Source organism: Hydractinia symbiolongicarpus, chromosome 1 (genome assembly GCF_029227915.1).
Source record: "Hydractinia symbiolongicarpus strain clone_291-10 chromosome 1, HSymV2.1, whole genome shotgun sequence".
In the NCBI taxonomy this organism is placed as follows: domain Eukaryota; kingdom Metazoa; phylum Cnidaria; class Hydrozoa; order Anthoathecata; family Hydractiniidae; genus Hydractinia; species Hydractinia symbiolongicarpus.
In genome coordinates this window covers 26,552,362-26,564,588 of record NC_079875.1, presented here as the reverse complement: position 1 = coordinate 26,564,588, position 12,227 = coordinate 26,552,362, and the positions used below count along the sequence as shown (strand labels likewise).

Below are 12,227 nucleotides of genomic sequence, written 5' to 3'. Positions count from 1 at the left end.
GTTGTTACTCCTAATTACAAAAAGTTTCTCTTTATCATAAGTCTTTACGACCTCATTGTCATCCAATATTAAATCTATAGTTTCATCTTCTAGAGTTTGGATAGCTGCAATTTTACTCCTTGAGACTTCATAAGGAGGTTTATTCGTCCATTTTTTCTTCATTATTAGTATTGAATAATTATTTCGAATTTTTATACGTTTTTTCAACTACGTTTAGTGAAATATGAACTTATACTTAGTAAAATCATTCAAATGCCTCAAATTCCTTAAATTTGGCTTTGTAGGAACCATGCCTGAATCATAGAAAACATGCGTCCGTACAGTATGTCGGGCTGAACTAATTCAAAAAATATACAAAACCTTAGTACACTGTTCCTAAATAATATTAAACATATAGGAAGGAATTTTTGTTTGTGTAAAGAGCGTGTAGCGTAGACTAATAAAACCTATTTAATTTGTCAGGCATAATGTGCAATAAAGATCGTCTATTCTGGTACAGGTCATGGATTTGTTTTGTTTTTTCTACAGTAAAGTTAGATGAAAGCCTATTTGGTGGGGGCAAGAAGGTGCAACTACAGAACACCTTTTTATTATATCGCCAGTTGATCCTCGTTCTTCCTGACTGTGTGCACACTTTACTTCCACGCCTTGCAGGCACAGTTTTAAATGGCCTCACCTATGTTGTATTTGGTGTTGCCTATTAGTAACCATATACATATAAGTGAAAAATTATTTTGTGAGACTTTTGCCAGTGCCAGTTTTAATTGTGTGGTGGAAAACCTGTTAAAGTCTAGATTTTAATCTATACGTCGTGGGAAATTCTTTAACACCTGGATAATAATCTCTAGGAAAACCTGTCAATTTCTGCATATTTTCCTATGTTCTGAAGAAACCTGTTAAAGTCTGGATATTAACCTATGTCATGGAAATCTGTTAAATTTGGATATCAATCTGTGTCATGCAGAACCTGTTAAAGTCTGGATATTAATCTATGTCATGCAAAACCTGTTACAGTCTGGATATTGATCTATGTCATGGAAATATCTGTTAAAGTCTGGATATTAATCTATGTCATGCAGAACCTGTTAAAGTCTGGATATTAATCTATGTCATGCAAATGCATGACATGCAATGTCTTGGAAATCTGTTAAATTTGGATATCAATCTGTGTCATGCAAAACCTATCAAGGTGTGGATATTAATCTATGTCATGCAAAACCACGTTCAATTTGGATCTTATCTACGATGTGGGAAATCCTTCACCGTCTGGATATTATTCTCTGGAATACCTGTCAAAGTCGGGATATTACTCTATGTCATGGGAAATCTGTTAAATCTGTATATTATTCTATGCCATGGGAAATTTTTTATCGTTGGGATATTAATCTATGTCATGGAAATCCTGTGAAATCTGGCTATAAATCTATGTAATCGGAAACCCTGTTAAATGAAAAGATTGGATACGTTCTGTTCAATGGAAAAATCTGTAAAATCTGGATATTTATGTATGTTGTGGAAAACAAAACGTGTGGATGCTTGCTATGCCACTAAAACCGAGAAGATAGAGGTGACTGACCTATTTCATGTAAAAACAAATGGACTGGAGAGTTACCCATGTCACGGGACAGCACATGAAAATCGGTACCTTATATGAAAGCAAGTCACTATAATATAATATAAGACTACATAGTTAACTGGCAACAGGGAAAGTTTTATTATTTAAAAGATTAAGTAAAGCATTAAAAAGAAAGTGAATTATGCAAAATCACAGGTTTGAGTACGGTGAATGACTGAATAAGTGTTTCAGGATTCTTGTTAGAAATTTCAACTGTAATTTGGCAGGCTACGAGAAAATGATCTTGTTATTAATTTAAACAAAGGGAAAACAGAATGGATGATATTCGGGACGAGTAAAATGTTGAAAAGTGCTGAAGGAAAAATATCATTGTCATGTAATTTTGTGGAGATTAATGAGACGAAAAGCTACAAGTATTTGGGATCAATTATTAAACCAAAGTTGTCTCTAAATAACAACTTCGACTCTACATACAAAAAAGCATCTGGAAGACTCCGTTTACTGACGAGACTACGATCCGAAGTTGACGATACAACTGCTAAAAAGATTTACGAAACAATGATAACTCCAATCATTACATTCAATAGTATCATCAATTTGAACCTGAATAACACCCAGTTGAACAAACTGCAGTCCTTGGATAGACGTGCCAGAGTAGTAACTAACAACAACAGTTTAAAACCCATTTACGACAAAATTCAACGAAATGCTTGTAATGCTGTCAGAAAATGTATTGATCGTAAAACATGCTCAAATTATTGGAACCACTTTCAGCTGCTAAACCTTTAAAGACTGACTCGAAACAATTCTTATTCGCTAAAGTTACCAGCAGTACGTTTGGATATGGCAAGAAATGGTTTTTACTATATGGGTGCCAGTATATATAATTCTTTACCAATAGATATACGAAGGGAGCCTAGTTATATGAAATTTAAAAATAAATTGGATAACCATATTTTTTAATCGTTTGGCCTACTTACACACTTTATTTGGACTTTGGACCCTAACACAATATGAAGCTCTTTAACCTTGTCTAGTCTTCCTTATTTATATGTTTTCACCTCTGTTTCTCACCCTTTCTACTTGATGTTTTTAGATACTGCAAAATTATGACATACGCGGTTTTGAACTAAAATGTTTTTTGCCGATTATTCATTCGACATTTAGCAGAAGGAAGCATTTGTGATATGGCATGTTTCATTTTTCGTTTATTAGTATAGCATTTTCAATATTTCATATATTATACTAGCTTTGTTGCCTCACCCATTTATACCAATTATCTCCCATTTGAGCGCTTAACTCATGGACACCTATAATCTTATCTTTAGTGTATTTTCACCATTTCATCTATGTGTTTAGCGTTTTTCTTTCTGTTTTGCCTATTCCTTTTCATTTAATTGGATTTTAGAACATCGACGATTTTATATTTAATTGTATATAATGTAGAGTATTTGATTTTAATTTTAGCAGGACACATTTGAAAAGCAGAAATTTATTCTGAAATGTATATCCTGGGTAAATATTGATGATAAATAAATAAAATAAATAAAATAAAGGCAGGCCATTTATTTGTCAATCATTAAAATAATACAAATTAATCAAATAAACGACGAACATTTGCTTTGCGATGGAAACGACGAACGTGTGCTTTGCGATGGAAACGATGAACGTGTGTTTCGCGATGGAAACGATGAATGTGTGTTTCGCGATGGAGTCGACAAACATTTGTTTTTCAATGGAATTCGACGGACATGTGTTTTGCGATGGAATTCGATGTAACTTAGCTTCTCGCAATTGCCTGTATTAACTCGTTTTTAGGATCTTTATCACATAAAAGAGAGACATATGCTTTGTGTGTTTTTTTTTTGTTTTTTTTTTTTGTTTTTTATGCTGTTGTGTAAAAAAGAAAATTCTAAGCTTTGTGCGTTACCAAAAAATCTTAAAACTGTAAATGAGGTAAATCTGTAGCTGTGAAACTTTGCAAATCCCTGTGGTTTCTTGTTTGTTGTTGCTGTTGAATATTTTGCTCCCTTACTGTCTATGTTGTGTCAAGCAAACTCTGATTTTCTGAATAGAAACATTCCGTCAAATACATTAGTTTCTAACATTAAAGTACTAATTATTTAAAAGAAGTTAAAGCCTGACAAGTATCTGCAAGGAAGCTATTCCAAATTATGATAATTCGTTTGTTTAAAAGAAAATAGATTCACTCAATCTTAATACACAAAATATTTTTGTCCAAGGAGGTTTAAAAAGAAGGAGAGAGAACTCGCGGCGTCCCTTTAAATTTTCTATTCAATTTTTTATTGTTTCGGCGCCCCTTTGAACTGATCCGTGTCTCTGATTTGGCTCAATATTTACCTACCGACTCTGAAACGAGTGTTTTAACGAGAAAAGATAAATCTTAAAAATCACACTTACAGCAATGCGGAAGAGCAGGAAAACATGTAGTTTAGTTAAACTACAAGATTCAATGAGGGTGAAGTTTGTTTTTCCACTTCCATAAGGACGCGGAAGGAGTAAAGTGCCTTCAAAGTGCGAAAAGCTGCCTTGGGAGATCGTAAAGTTTTACAACTTATAAACTATTTCGTATGTCCCCTCCTGGGAAAATGTTAGTTAAAGGGTTGATTAACGTTTTTGTGCAGGTCTCGTCAGGAGGGGTTATTTATAAAATTGTTTTTTTTACTCTCGAAGTAGACGAATTCTCGGTAGGGTGTCGCAGCACGTCGCAGCACTCGGTGATGTTTTCCATTGTCATGGAACAAAAGAAAATAATTATTAGTTCTAATTATGTATATTTAGGTAAAAGTTTTAAGCAACTTTTTTTCTTTTTTCCCCAGTGGGAGTAGATTTTCTGTTTATGTATATTCTTTCTTTCTCTCACACCAGCTGTATGTTTTGAATATATATTGAATTGAGTTTATAATTGTTTTTTTATTAGGTGTTACATAACCAGCTGGCAAGTGGTTCACATTTTTTTTTAATTCCCTTGACACCTTTGTGGGTTTTTTATGAAGTTTTTTTGAAAAATAAAGTATTCATATTTGAATTTTGCTGTGTCAACATGTCTGCTTCACATTCAGAGTATATTCAAAAGCTATGTAGATTGTGTGGGAAGAAAATTGTGAAAAGTAAACATTACGTTAATTTTAAATCTTGTGATATTTACAGTGAAGTGTTTCAATCTATATATGGAATAAATTGTGAACAAGAAGATCCTTGTGTATTTCCTAAATTTACTTGTAATGGATGTAGAAGAAAATTAGATGAGATGAAAACGTCAAAAAAAATAATTGGTACTGCTGCATCATTTTACCCTCATGTGGATGAAAATTGTGTGTGCATGAATTATGCTGTAAACAGAAAAGACAGCTTAAAAATACTGGAATTAGATGTGAGTATGAAGAAAGTTGGTTTTAGTATATGTGATAAATCGGATAACTATAAACGTGTCTATACCCTTTGTCAAAATGAAAAAGAATTAAACCATTTGCTTACAATACGTATAGACAACAGCAATGGTTGGGATTTCTCCATATATGGGAAACCTATGGAGAAAGAAACAATACAACTAACAAAAACTCTGCCATGTGTTTTGAAAAATGATGATATTTCAACTTTCTCGTCATTCTGGAAGTCAGTCAGTGTTTGCACGGGGTTACAAGGTTATGAAGATGTAATCAAGTCGAGATGTAATTTCGAACAGCCATTCATGAATCAGAGTGGAACATTTCCAGTAGCTTTTGTTGAAGACGATAAAATGGTCAGATTTGATGAAGACAATTTTAAAACAATACGCCATACCAACTGTCATTTTTTAGCTGAAAAACCTTCATCTGTATGTAGTATGTGCAATTCTTTTAAACCAACAGTTAAAAAAGTTAGAAGTAGACGGAAAAGTGATGATTCTGTGCTTGATTCCTCACATACAAACATTCGATATCTTTCCAGAGAAGAACTAGAGGAAAGATATCGCAATACTCAGGGAGAAAAACAGAGAGCAATAAAGAAAGTTGCCCAATTATCATCTTGGGTAAGAAAAATTACTGAGAAAGAATGCATCCATGTTGATGATGAGCAACACGAATTTATAAAAAATATTGTTTGCAATGAGGAAACATGTCCTGAAATACCCGAAGGCAGTCCCCAGTGGTTGTTATGGGAGCAACAAAAAGAAATGGCTTCCAAAAGTTCACCTAATGGCATGAGATGGCACCCACTAATTATTAGGTGGTGCCTCAGTTTATACCACCATTCACCAGCAGCATATAAACATTTGCGAAATCCGAATTTGAATTTTTTAAAACTCCCACATATTGACACACTTAAAAAATACATAAACTTCACTGATCCAATGTGTGGATTCAATCCAGATGTCATTGAAAGATTAATAGTGGATAGTAAAATTGCAACTCTGGATGATCACCAAAAAAACGTTTCGCTTATTTATGATGAGATGAAAATAAAAGCTGACTTGGTGTTCAGACAGTCAACTGGACAATTGGTTGGTTTCACTGATATGGGGGATATTAACGATGAGTTAGTTGAATTTCAAAAACGTGCTGAGGGATCATCAGAGAATGATCGTCACTTTGCTTCCTATGTGATAGTGTTTATGGTTCGAGGAATTGTTTCATCTCTGGTGTATCCTTTTGGATATTTCGCATCATTGGGATTTACCTCTGATCAGCTCTATCCATGTGTATGGGAGGCGACATATGTATTGGAGGCAATTGGTTTTTATGTTCGAGCATTTATTTCAGATGGTGCTTCTCCCAATAGGAAGTTTTACAAAATTATGGTGACACCTGATATTGGTAACACATATTGGACCAACAACTTATTATCATTGGACAGAAAGATCTTTTTTATATCCGATGTCCCTCATCTCATTAAAACAACGAGAAACTGTTTCGAGAACTCTCATGGAAACAATAATACACGCAATCTTTTTGTAAGTGTTTTTTGTTTGTTTGTTTCAATTTTAAAGTATATCTGTATACATATATCAATTTTCTATTTATTAGCTCGATCACATGGATATCAGCTGGAACCATCTTGTCAATGTTTATGAATGGGATCTGAATTTACATGGAGCAGCACCTGGATTAAGGAAACTTTATAAACTAAAAGAGGATCACATAAAGTTAACTCCAAGGTTGAGGATGCAAGTTAAGTTGGCTACCCAAGTGAGATATTTTTCTTTTCTTTTTTTATTATTTATTTGTCTGCTTGTTTGTATTAGTGTTTTCTGAGTGATAGTGGATTCACAGTTTGATTATTTTGTGGGAGTTGCAAATAATGACATACTTCTGATAATGTGTTTATCATTGCTCATGTAAATTATGATTTTGCATTTAGGTTTTGAGTAAAACAACTGCTGATGCACTTGAGGTTCAGGGGCTGCATTATACGAAAAGTACAATAAAGTTTGTGCGTATGTTTGACCAAGTTTTTGATTGCTTGAATGTATCTTCAATTAATCAAGATCGTGGCGGAAAAATAGCTCTTGCAGCATATAGAGATGTTAACGATTGGCGTTTTGAGGTTAGTAGTATCATTCGAAATACATTCAATTATTTTGTAACGGAATTCAGAAACACAACATTTTTCCCTCAAAAAGCTCAAGTTCATTTTGCATATTTGTAAACCAGTCCTAAAGAACTTGATCTCCATGTAAAAGGGTGTGCAAATATTTCCATTTTCATTTTTCATTTTTTTCACATCAACATGTAAAATTCAGTTTTTAGAGAAAGAATTCCTCGAACATTACCTGGGAAGGTGGGAAGAACAAGCCAATGACACACCTAATTTATCCCAAGATGAAAAAAATAAATTGTTATTGAGCAAACAGACGATAAATGGTTGGAAAATAACAGGTAAAAAATCTACATTTTTCTGCAATTGTGGTTCCAGGCAATGTTTCATGGACAAACGGTGTTGTTCTATAAATGTATATTTTTTTTATCTTTGTCCATAGTGAAATCATTCGTGGAACTGACCAAATTACTTCTCCAGAGTCCAAATGTCAAGATGATTTTGAGCGAGAAATTCTCACAAGATCCATTGGAGGAACATTTCGCTCGTCAAAGACGAAGTGGTGGTACATGTGACAACCCAACACTTTATCAATTTGGCCAACAAGAACTTTCTTTGCTTGTTATGAAATCTGAGTTGATCAGAGATCTACGTGGAAACACTCGACGTGGTAATCAAAATCAGATTCACCTAGACGTAAATGATATGAGGAAACTTCCACAGAAAAGAAAGAGATAGTTATTTATATATTGATACTTTTGGAAACATGATTGTTTGACTATTTTATTTATATTTTTTCTGAGTATGTCAGACATTTTTTCCATTACGCTTTTTCAACATAGAAGTTGTTTTGTTATTAGTGCCTTGTCTTTTGAGTCACATCTTTTGCAAATATTTTTAGTGGAGTACGATTTTGACTTTGATTTGAAACATTTTTTTGAAAACATCAAATCTTAGAAAATAATTGAGATTAAAAAAATTTAGGATTGCTACTTTATTATTGCTATGTAATTTTTATTTATGTCATCGGGAAATTACAACTATTACGGAATTTCTTTTATCTTCATTTCGAATGGATCCGCCATACGTGAATAAATATTACAGTTTTGTTTTGCTTTTTTACATACTCACTTCGCGATATGTAGAACAACCCTGGGGACAAGTTTCATTATATTCCCAACAAGAATTCATGCGAAGGAGTGTCGAAATTAATATTCGCTATTCGGGACTATGTTGATTTAAAAAAAGAACGTGACAAAGGCCTCTTGGTGTAAGGGTGTATACAAACCACAATAAAACATACCCGATACCCGTGTGAGATGTAAAACTTGTTTGCAAAGAGAGTTCGATACCCGTGTGAGATATAAAACTTGTTTGCAAAAAATTTAATCAAATGGAATAATCAAAAAGTGAGTTGATTTCATCAGGCCACAGTCAGGCATAGAGCATCCGATGCGGCAATCCTAGGTCCGAGGTTGCGGTCAGCTTTAAGTAGCGATTCTCGCGTAAGAATATTTGCGTCGGTAATTATGCACGCGCAACTTATTTTTCAGGGTCCCTCCAGCTGATAAAAAGCATGTTGTTTCATACCATCTTGATTAGCCTATCCATCGACCATTTCTCCGCGTTTTTATGATCTATTAAATTTCTAGCAAAGCGCGCAGAGTTTTGATCTCGCAGCATTATTCAGTTTAACGCTTGCCAATGTGCATAACTGAACAAAGAAGTAGCACAAAAAAAAGAAATGAGAGTGAAGTTCACAAATCTTGGCAAAAATTTAGATTTAAAATAAACAGCTTCAGCGAGATTGAATCCTTACTCAATCCGAAAAAAACCCTTAAAATAGTACAAACATAATAAGGGTATGATTATTTTACTAAGAAACACAGTTATATACATGGAAAAGATATATAGAAATTAAAACAAGTTATAGGTAAAAATGTTATGACAATTAGTTAAGTTTTTTTCTCATTGCTGGTTCACCTTTTTTAGATAAGACTACAGTCAACTTCTCTTTTTTCTCCGATGCTAGAGAAGCAAGTTTGCGTCGAACTACTTGTATATATGCAGTGACATATGCTTTTGCTCTGATGTCACACCATTTTTTAATGATCTGAGCTTTGAGAATTTTCGATAACTTCTCATTTCCAAGATACCGTGAAAGTATGACCCAGGCTTGATCAATTAAAGAGTCCTTCATAAGTTCATTTTCGAAAAGTTCCCGTATATCTTCTCCTTTATATTTTTTCAACATGTTCAAATTTAAAACTTTTCTAATAACGTTTTCAATTCTTCTGCAAAAAATAAACATGTCATCATTGACTTTTATCAGGTATCCTCTGCTGACTTGGTCCACCCAAGATCTTGTATAATCCAGAAAACTATATACCTGCAGTTTATCATCACCTGAAACTTTCAATGAGTTCAGAAACTGCAATGCAGCCACAGCAACAACTTTGTTTTTCGAATCTGCTAATCTTTGGTATTTTTTACGTAGCGAGAAAATTATGTATCCTGAAACATAATACAGAACAGTTTGTTCCTCAGTTGTGAGTTTCAAGTCAAGACTTTTTTCGACATGTCGATTTTTGTTTTCATGAGCTACTAGTATTTTTATTAACTCCATAACAAATTTCTGCAACAACATAGAGAATTCTTGACTGTCAATGCAGTATCCTTTAGGTAATACATGTTTCCAATGTTGTCTGAATTTATCGTCTTGTGCAAGTTCATGCACTTTTCTCCAAAGAGATTCTTTTCCTGAACCAGTCAGTAGGTTAGATTTTTGCAATTCTTTAAATATGCGACACACTACATTTTCAGAAATAATGTCCAAAACATCACTCCCAGCATTCAAAATTGAGTTGGCTAATTCTTTGACACGATTTCCAGGTGTTTTGAATCCTTTCACAACAATGTTATTGATTGGGTCTTTTGAAATTTTAACCATAGCATCACGAACAAAATTCATTTTTTCTTGCTGCAGCTCATGATCGGTGATGGATAAAGATTCTAAAAGGGTGCAAAAAAAAAGGTTTATACCACCAGTTCACAATATTTTGCTCTATATATAGCAAAAAAAAATTCCTTATGTTCTCAGAGTTCATGAATGAATACTTACGATTCGATTTTGATTTAACTTGTTTTGTGGAAATTGTTGTAGTTGATTTATTTTTTGAGTCATCAAGAGTTTTTCTTGCCACTGTTGTTGTTTCTGGATCTATTATTGGAATACAGAGTTGACATCAGAACACAGTTGTGATAACAAAACAAGACAACAACAACAAAAAGCATATCAAATGATGATAATACAATAGCTTTTCTATGAAATCTACATGCAGAGTCAAAAAACAAAACATTATAGCTAGCTAGCTAATGGTGTTTTAAAGAAAACATGACTTTATTAAACTGAAGCATTACCTGTTGGCTTTTTACATATCAGAGTATGTTTCTTGTAGTAAGCTTCTTTAAAATACTGTTTTTTGCACTTGCTGCACACAAACTTCACATTTTTGGTACTGTTGTTATCAACCACCATGTCCACATCTTCTTCATCAACGAATACTATTTGAGGAATACCCAAATATCCAGCATCTACTTCATTTTCTTCTTCCAACAGATCTTCCACAAACGATACTTCCACCTCACAACTTTCGTAAACAGTAAAATCTGACAATATTTCTTCCGTCACAAAAAAGTCATCATCCAATTCTATTATATTTTTAACGTCTTCGCCTGCCATTTCGCTTCTTGCTTGTTTATGATATGTAAAAACGACAAATTTATCAACTAACAAGCATTTACCGCTGAGAGAAAAATAGCCGCGGGCTCATAATTTATGCAAATAGTAACAAAAGACAACGGCTAATTTATTAATTTAAGCGCGAGATTTCAAATTTTGATTGACAGAATTCGATGTAAGAACAATAGAGAAAAGTAAACATGAGACACGGATGATTTCAATAGAAATAAAAGAGTTCTCTCTCCTTCTTTTTAAACCTCCTTGTTTTGTCATAGTGTAAAAAAAGGCAATTGCTAGATATATTTATGAAAAGGTTAAATTATTTTTGTTAGAAAATTAAAATGCTAATGGTCGACAGAATGTGCTAAACCGCTAAGATTTTTCGCATGAGACAGTCAGCAGAAGGTCAGGTTTCGAACTTTTTAGTGTCTCAACGTCAGCATCTTACTTTACTTTGCATTTTTACTTCTCTAATTAGGTTTAGTTTTTTATTAATGTTTTGTACAGCAATGGTAACTTACTGGGGAATGGGGAAGGGTTCGCATCGCACAGGTGGGCTAGAGGAATGCAATTTTGAACATAGGAAAACATCATAGGTAAGTATCTAAGGTAAGTATGTAGCCATTTTGTATGTTTCCATGAGAGAGGTAATGCCAACTGTTGCTTGGTTGAGGCCTTTAAATAACTGTGCATGCAAGGGATGGATGTGAGTGTACATACAGTTGGGTTAGGACGGAGATTAACTGGTGATAGTTAAACTGAAACTGATAGGTGCTTAAAAGTTGCACCCATTTTTAGGCCTTCATTTTTTGAATGTCTTATGAATTTGCAATAGTAAATCCAGTGCTTGTGCTGGAATAAACTTTCTAACGCTAACTATTAAGGTGGCAGTAACCTTTGTTAGCCGTTCAAACAGAAGGATTTCAGTGTATTATCAATATGAACCTTTTCTATTATTTCCTGAAAATATTGGCCTTTAGGCTTTTTTGAAAGAAATCTCATTACCATATCATGCTGCGTCTAGCCGCTGTCAAAAGAAAAGTATTTAAAAACAAAACAAAAATGCACACCTTTTCAAAGCTGTACGATTTAAAAAGCTCGTGTTAAAATGTTAAAGAGAAACGAAAATACTAAAAGTTAAAGCTGAATCAAATTTAGTCTGGGATAATAGTTGTAACGGTGCTGGCATCAAAACATTTGTGACCACATGACGGAATTAAGATCAGAGAATGTAACTTCTTTCACAGGTATAGTCCACCACCGCGATACTTGTTTTATATATTTTTTTACACAAAATATACTCATTTTTATAGACAAACATAAAAGAAAACAATCCTTTATTCTTACATCATTATTTTGAATTTTGCATAC

The 12,227-nt window shown here is 33.5% G+C and overlaps 2 protein-coding genes across 2 annotated transcripts; one reads left to right on the top strand and one right to left on the bottom strand.

The window, feature by feature from the left end:
* The first annotated feature begins 3,822 nt into the window (after positions 1–3,822).
* On the top strand, positions 3,823–8,329 carry LOC130648543 (uncharacterized). The gene is made up of 5 exons (XM_057454599.1): positions 3,823–6,530; positions 6,604–6,765; positions 6,938–7,123; positions 7,320–7,455; positions 7,557–8,329. Exons 1-5 carry the CDS (start codon positions 4,641–4,643, stop codon positions 7,850–7,852), a joined length of 2,670 nt encoding a protein of 889 aa, XP_057310582.1. The 5' UTR covers positions 3,823–4,640; the 3' UTR covers positions 7,853–8,329.
* LOC130648553 (uncharacterized) lies at positions 6,604–11,140 on the bottom strand. Its single transcript, XM_057454608.1, has 3 exons — positions 10,535–11,140; positions 10,236–10,334; positions 6,604–10,126 (listed from the first exon to the last, which is right to left on the bottom strand). The coding sequence occupies exons 1-3, from the start codon at positions 10,854–10,856 to the stop codon at positions 9,066–9,068; spliced, it is 1,482 nt and encodes a 493-aa protein (XP_057310591.1). The 5' UTR covers positions 10,857–11,140; the 3' UTR covers positions 6,604–9,065.
* Positions 11,141–12,227: the final 1,087 nt, after the last annotated feature.

Bases quoted from the DNA above. Each gene is read 5' to 3' on its own strand.
- LOC130648543 (XM_057454599.1), top strand. From the start codon at position 4,641: ATGTCTGCTTCACATTCAGAGTATATTCAAAAGCTATGTAGATTGTGT. The intron at 6,531-6,603 runs GTAAGTGTTTTT...TCTATTTATTAG, and splicing joins ATAATACACGCAATCTTTTT to CTCGATCACATGGATATCAG. The intron at 6,766-6,937 runs GTGAGATATTTT...TTTTGCATTTAG, and splicing joins AAGTTAAGTTGGCTACCCAA to GTTTTGAGTAAAACAACTGC.
- LOC130648553 (XM_057454608.1), bottom strand. From the start codon at position 10,856: ATGGCAGGCGAAGACGTTAAAAATATAATAGAATTGGATGATGACTTT. The intron at 10,335-10,534 runs GTAATGCTTCAG...TTCCAATAATAG, and splicing joins GATATGTAAAAAGCCAACAG to ATCCAGAAACAACAACAGTG. The intron at 10,127-10,235 runs GTAAGTATTCAT...GCACCCTTTTAG, and splicing joins AGTTAAATCAAAATCGAATC to AATCTTTATCCATCACCGAT.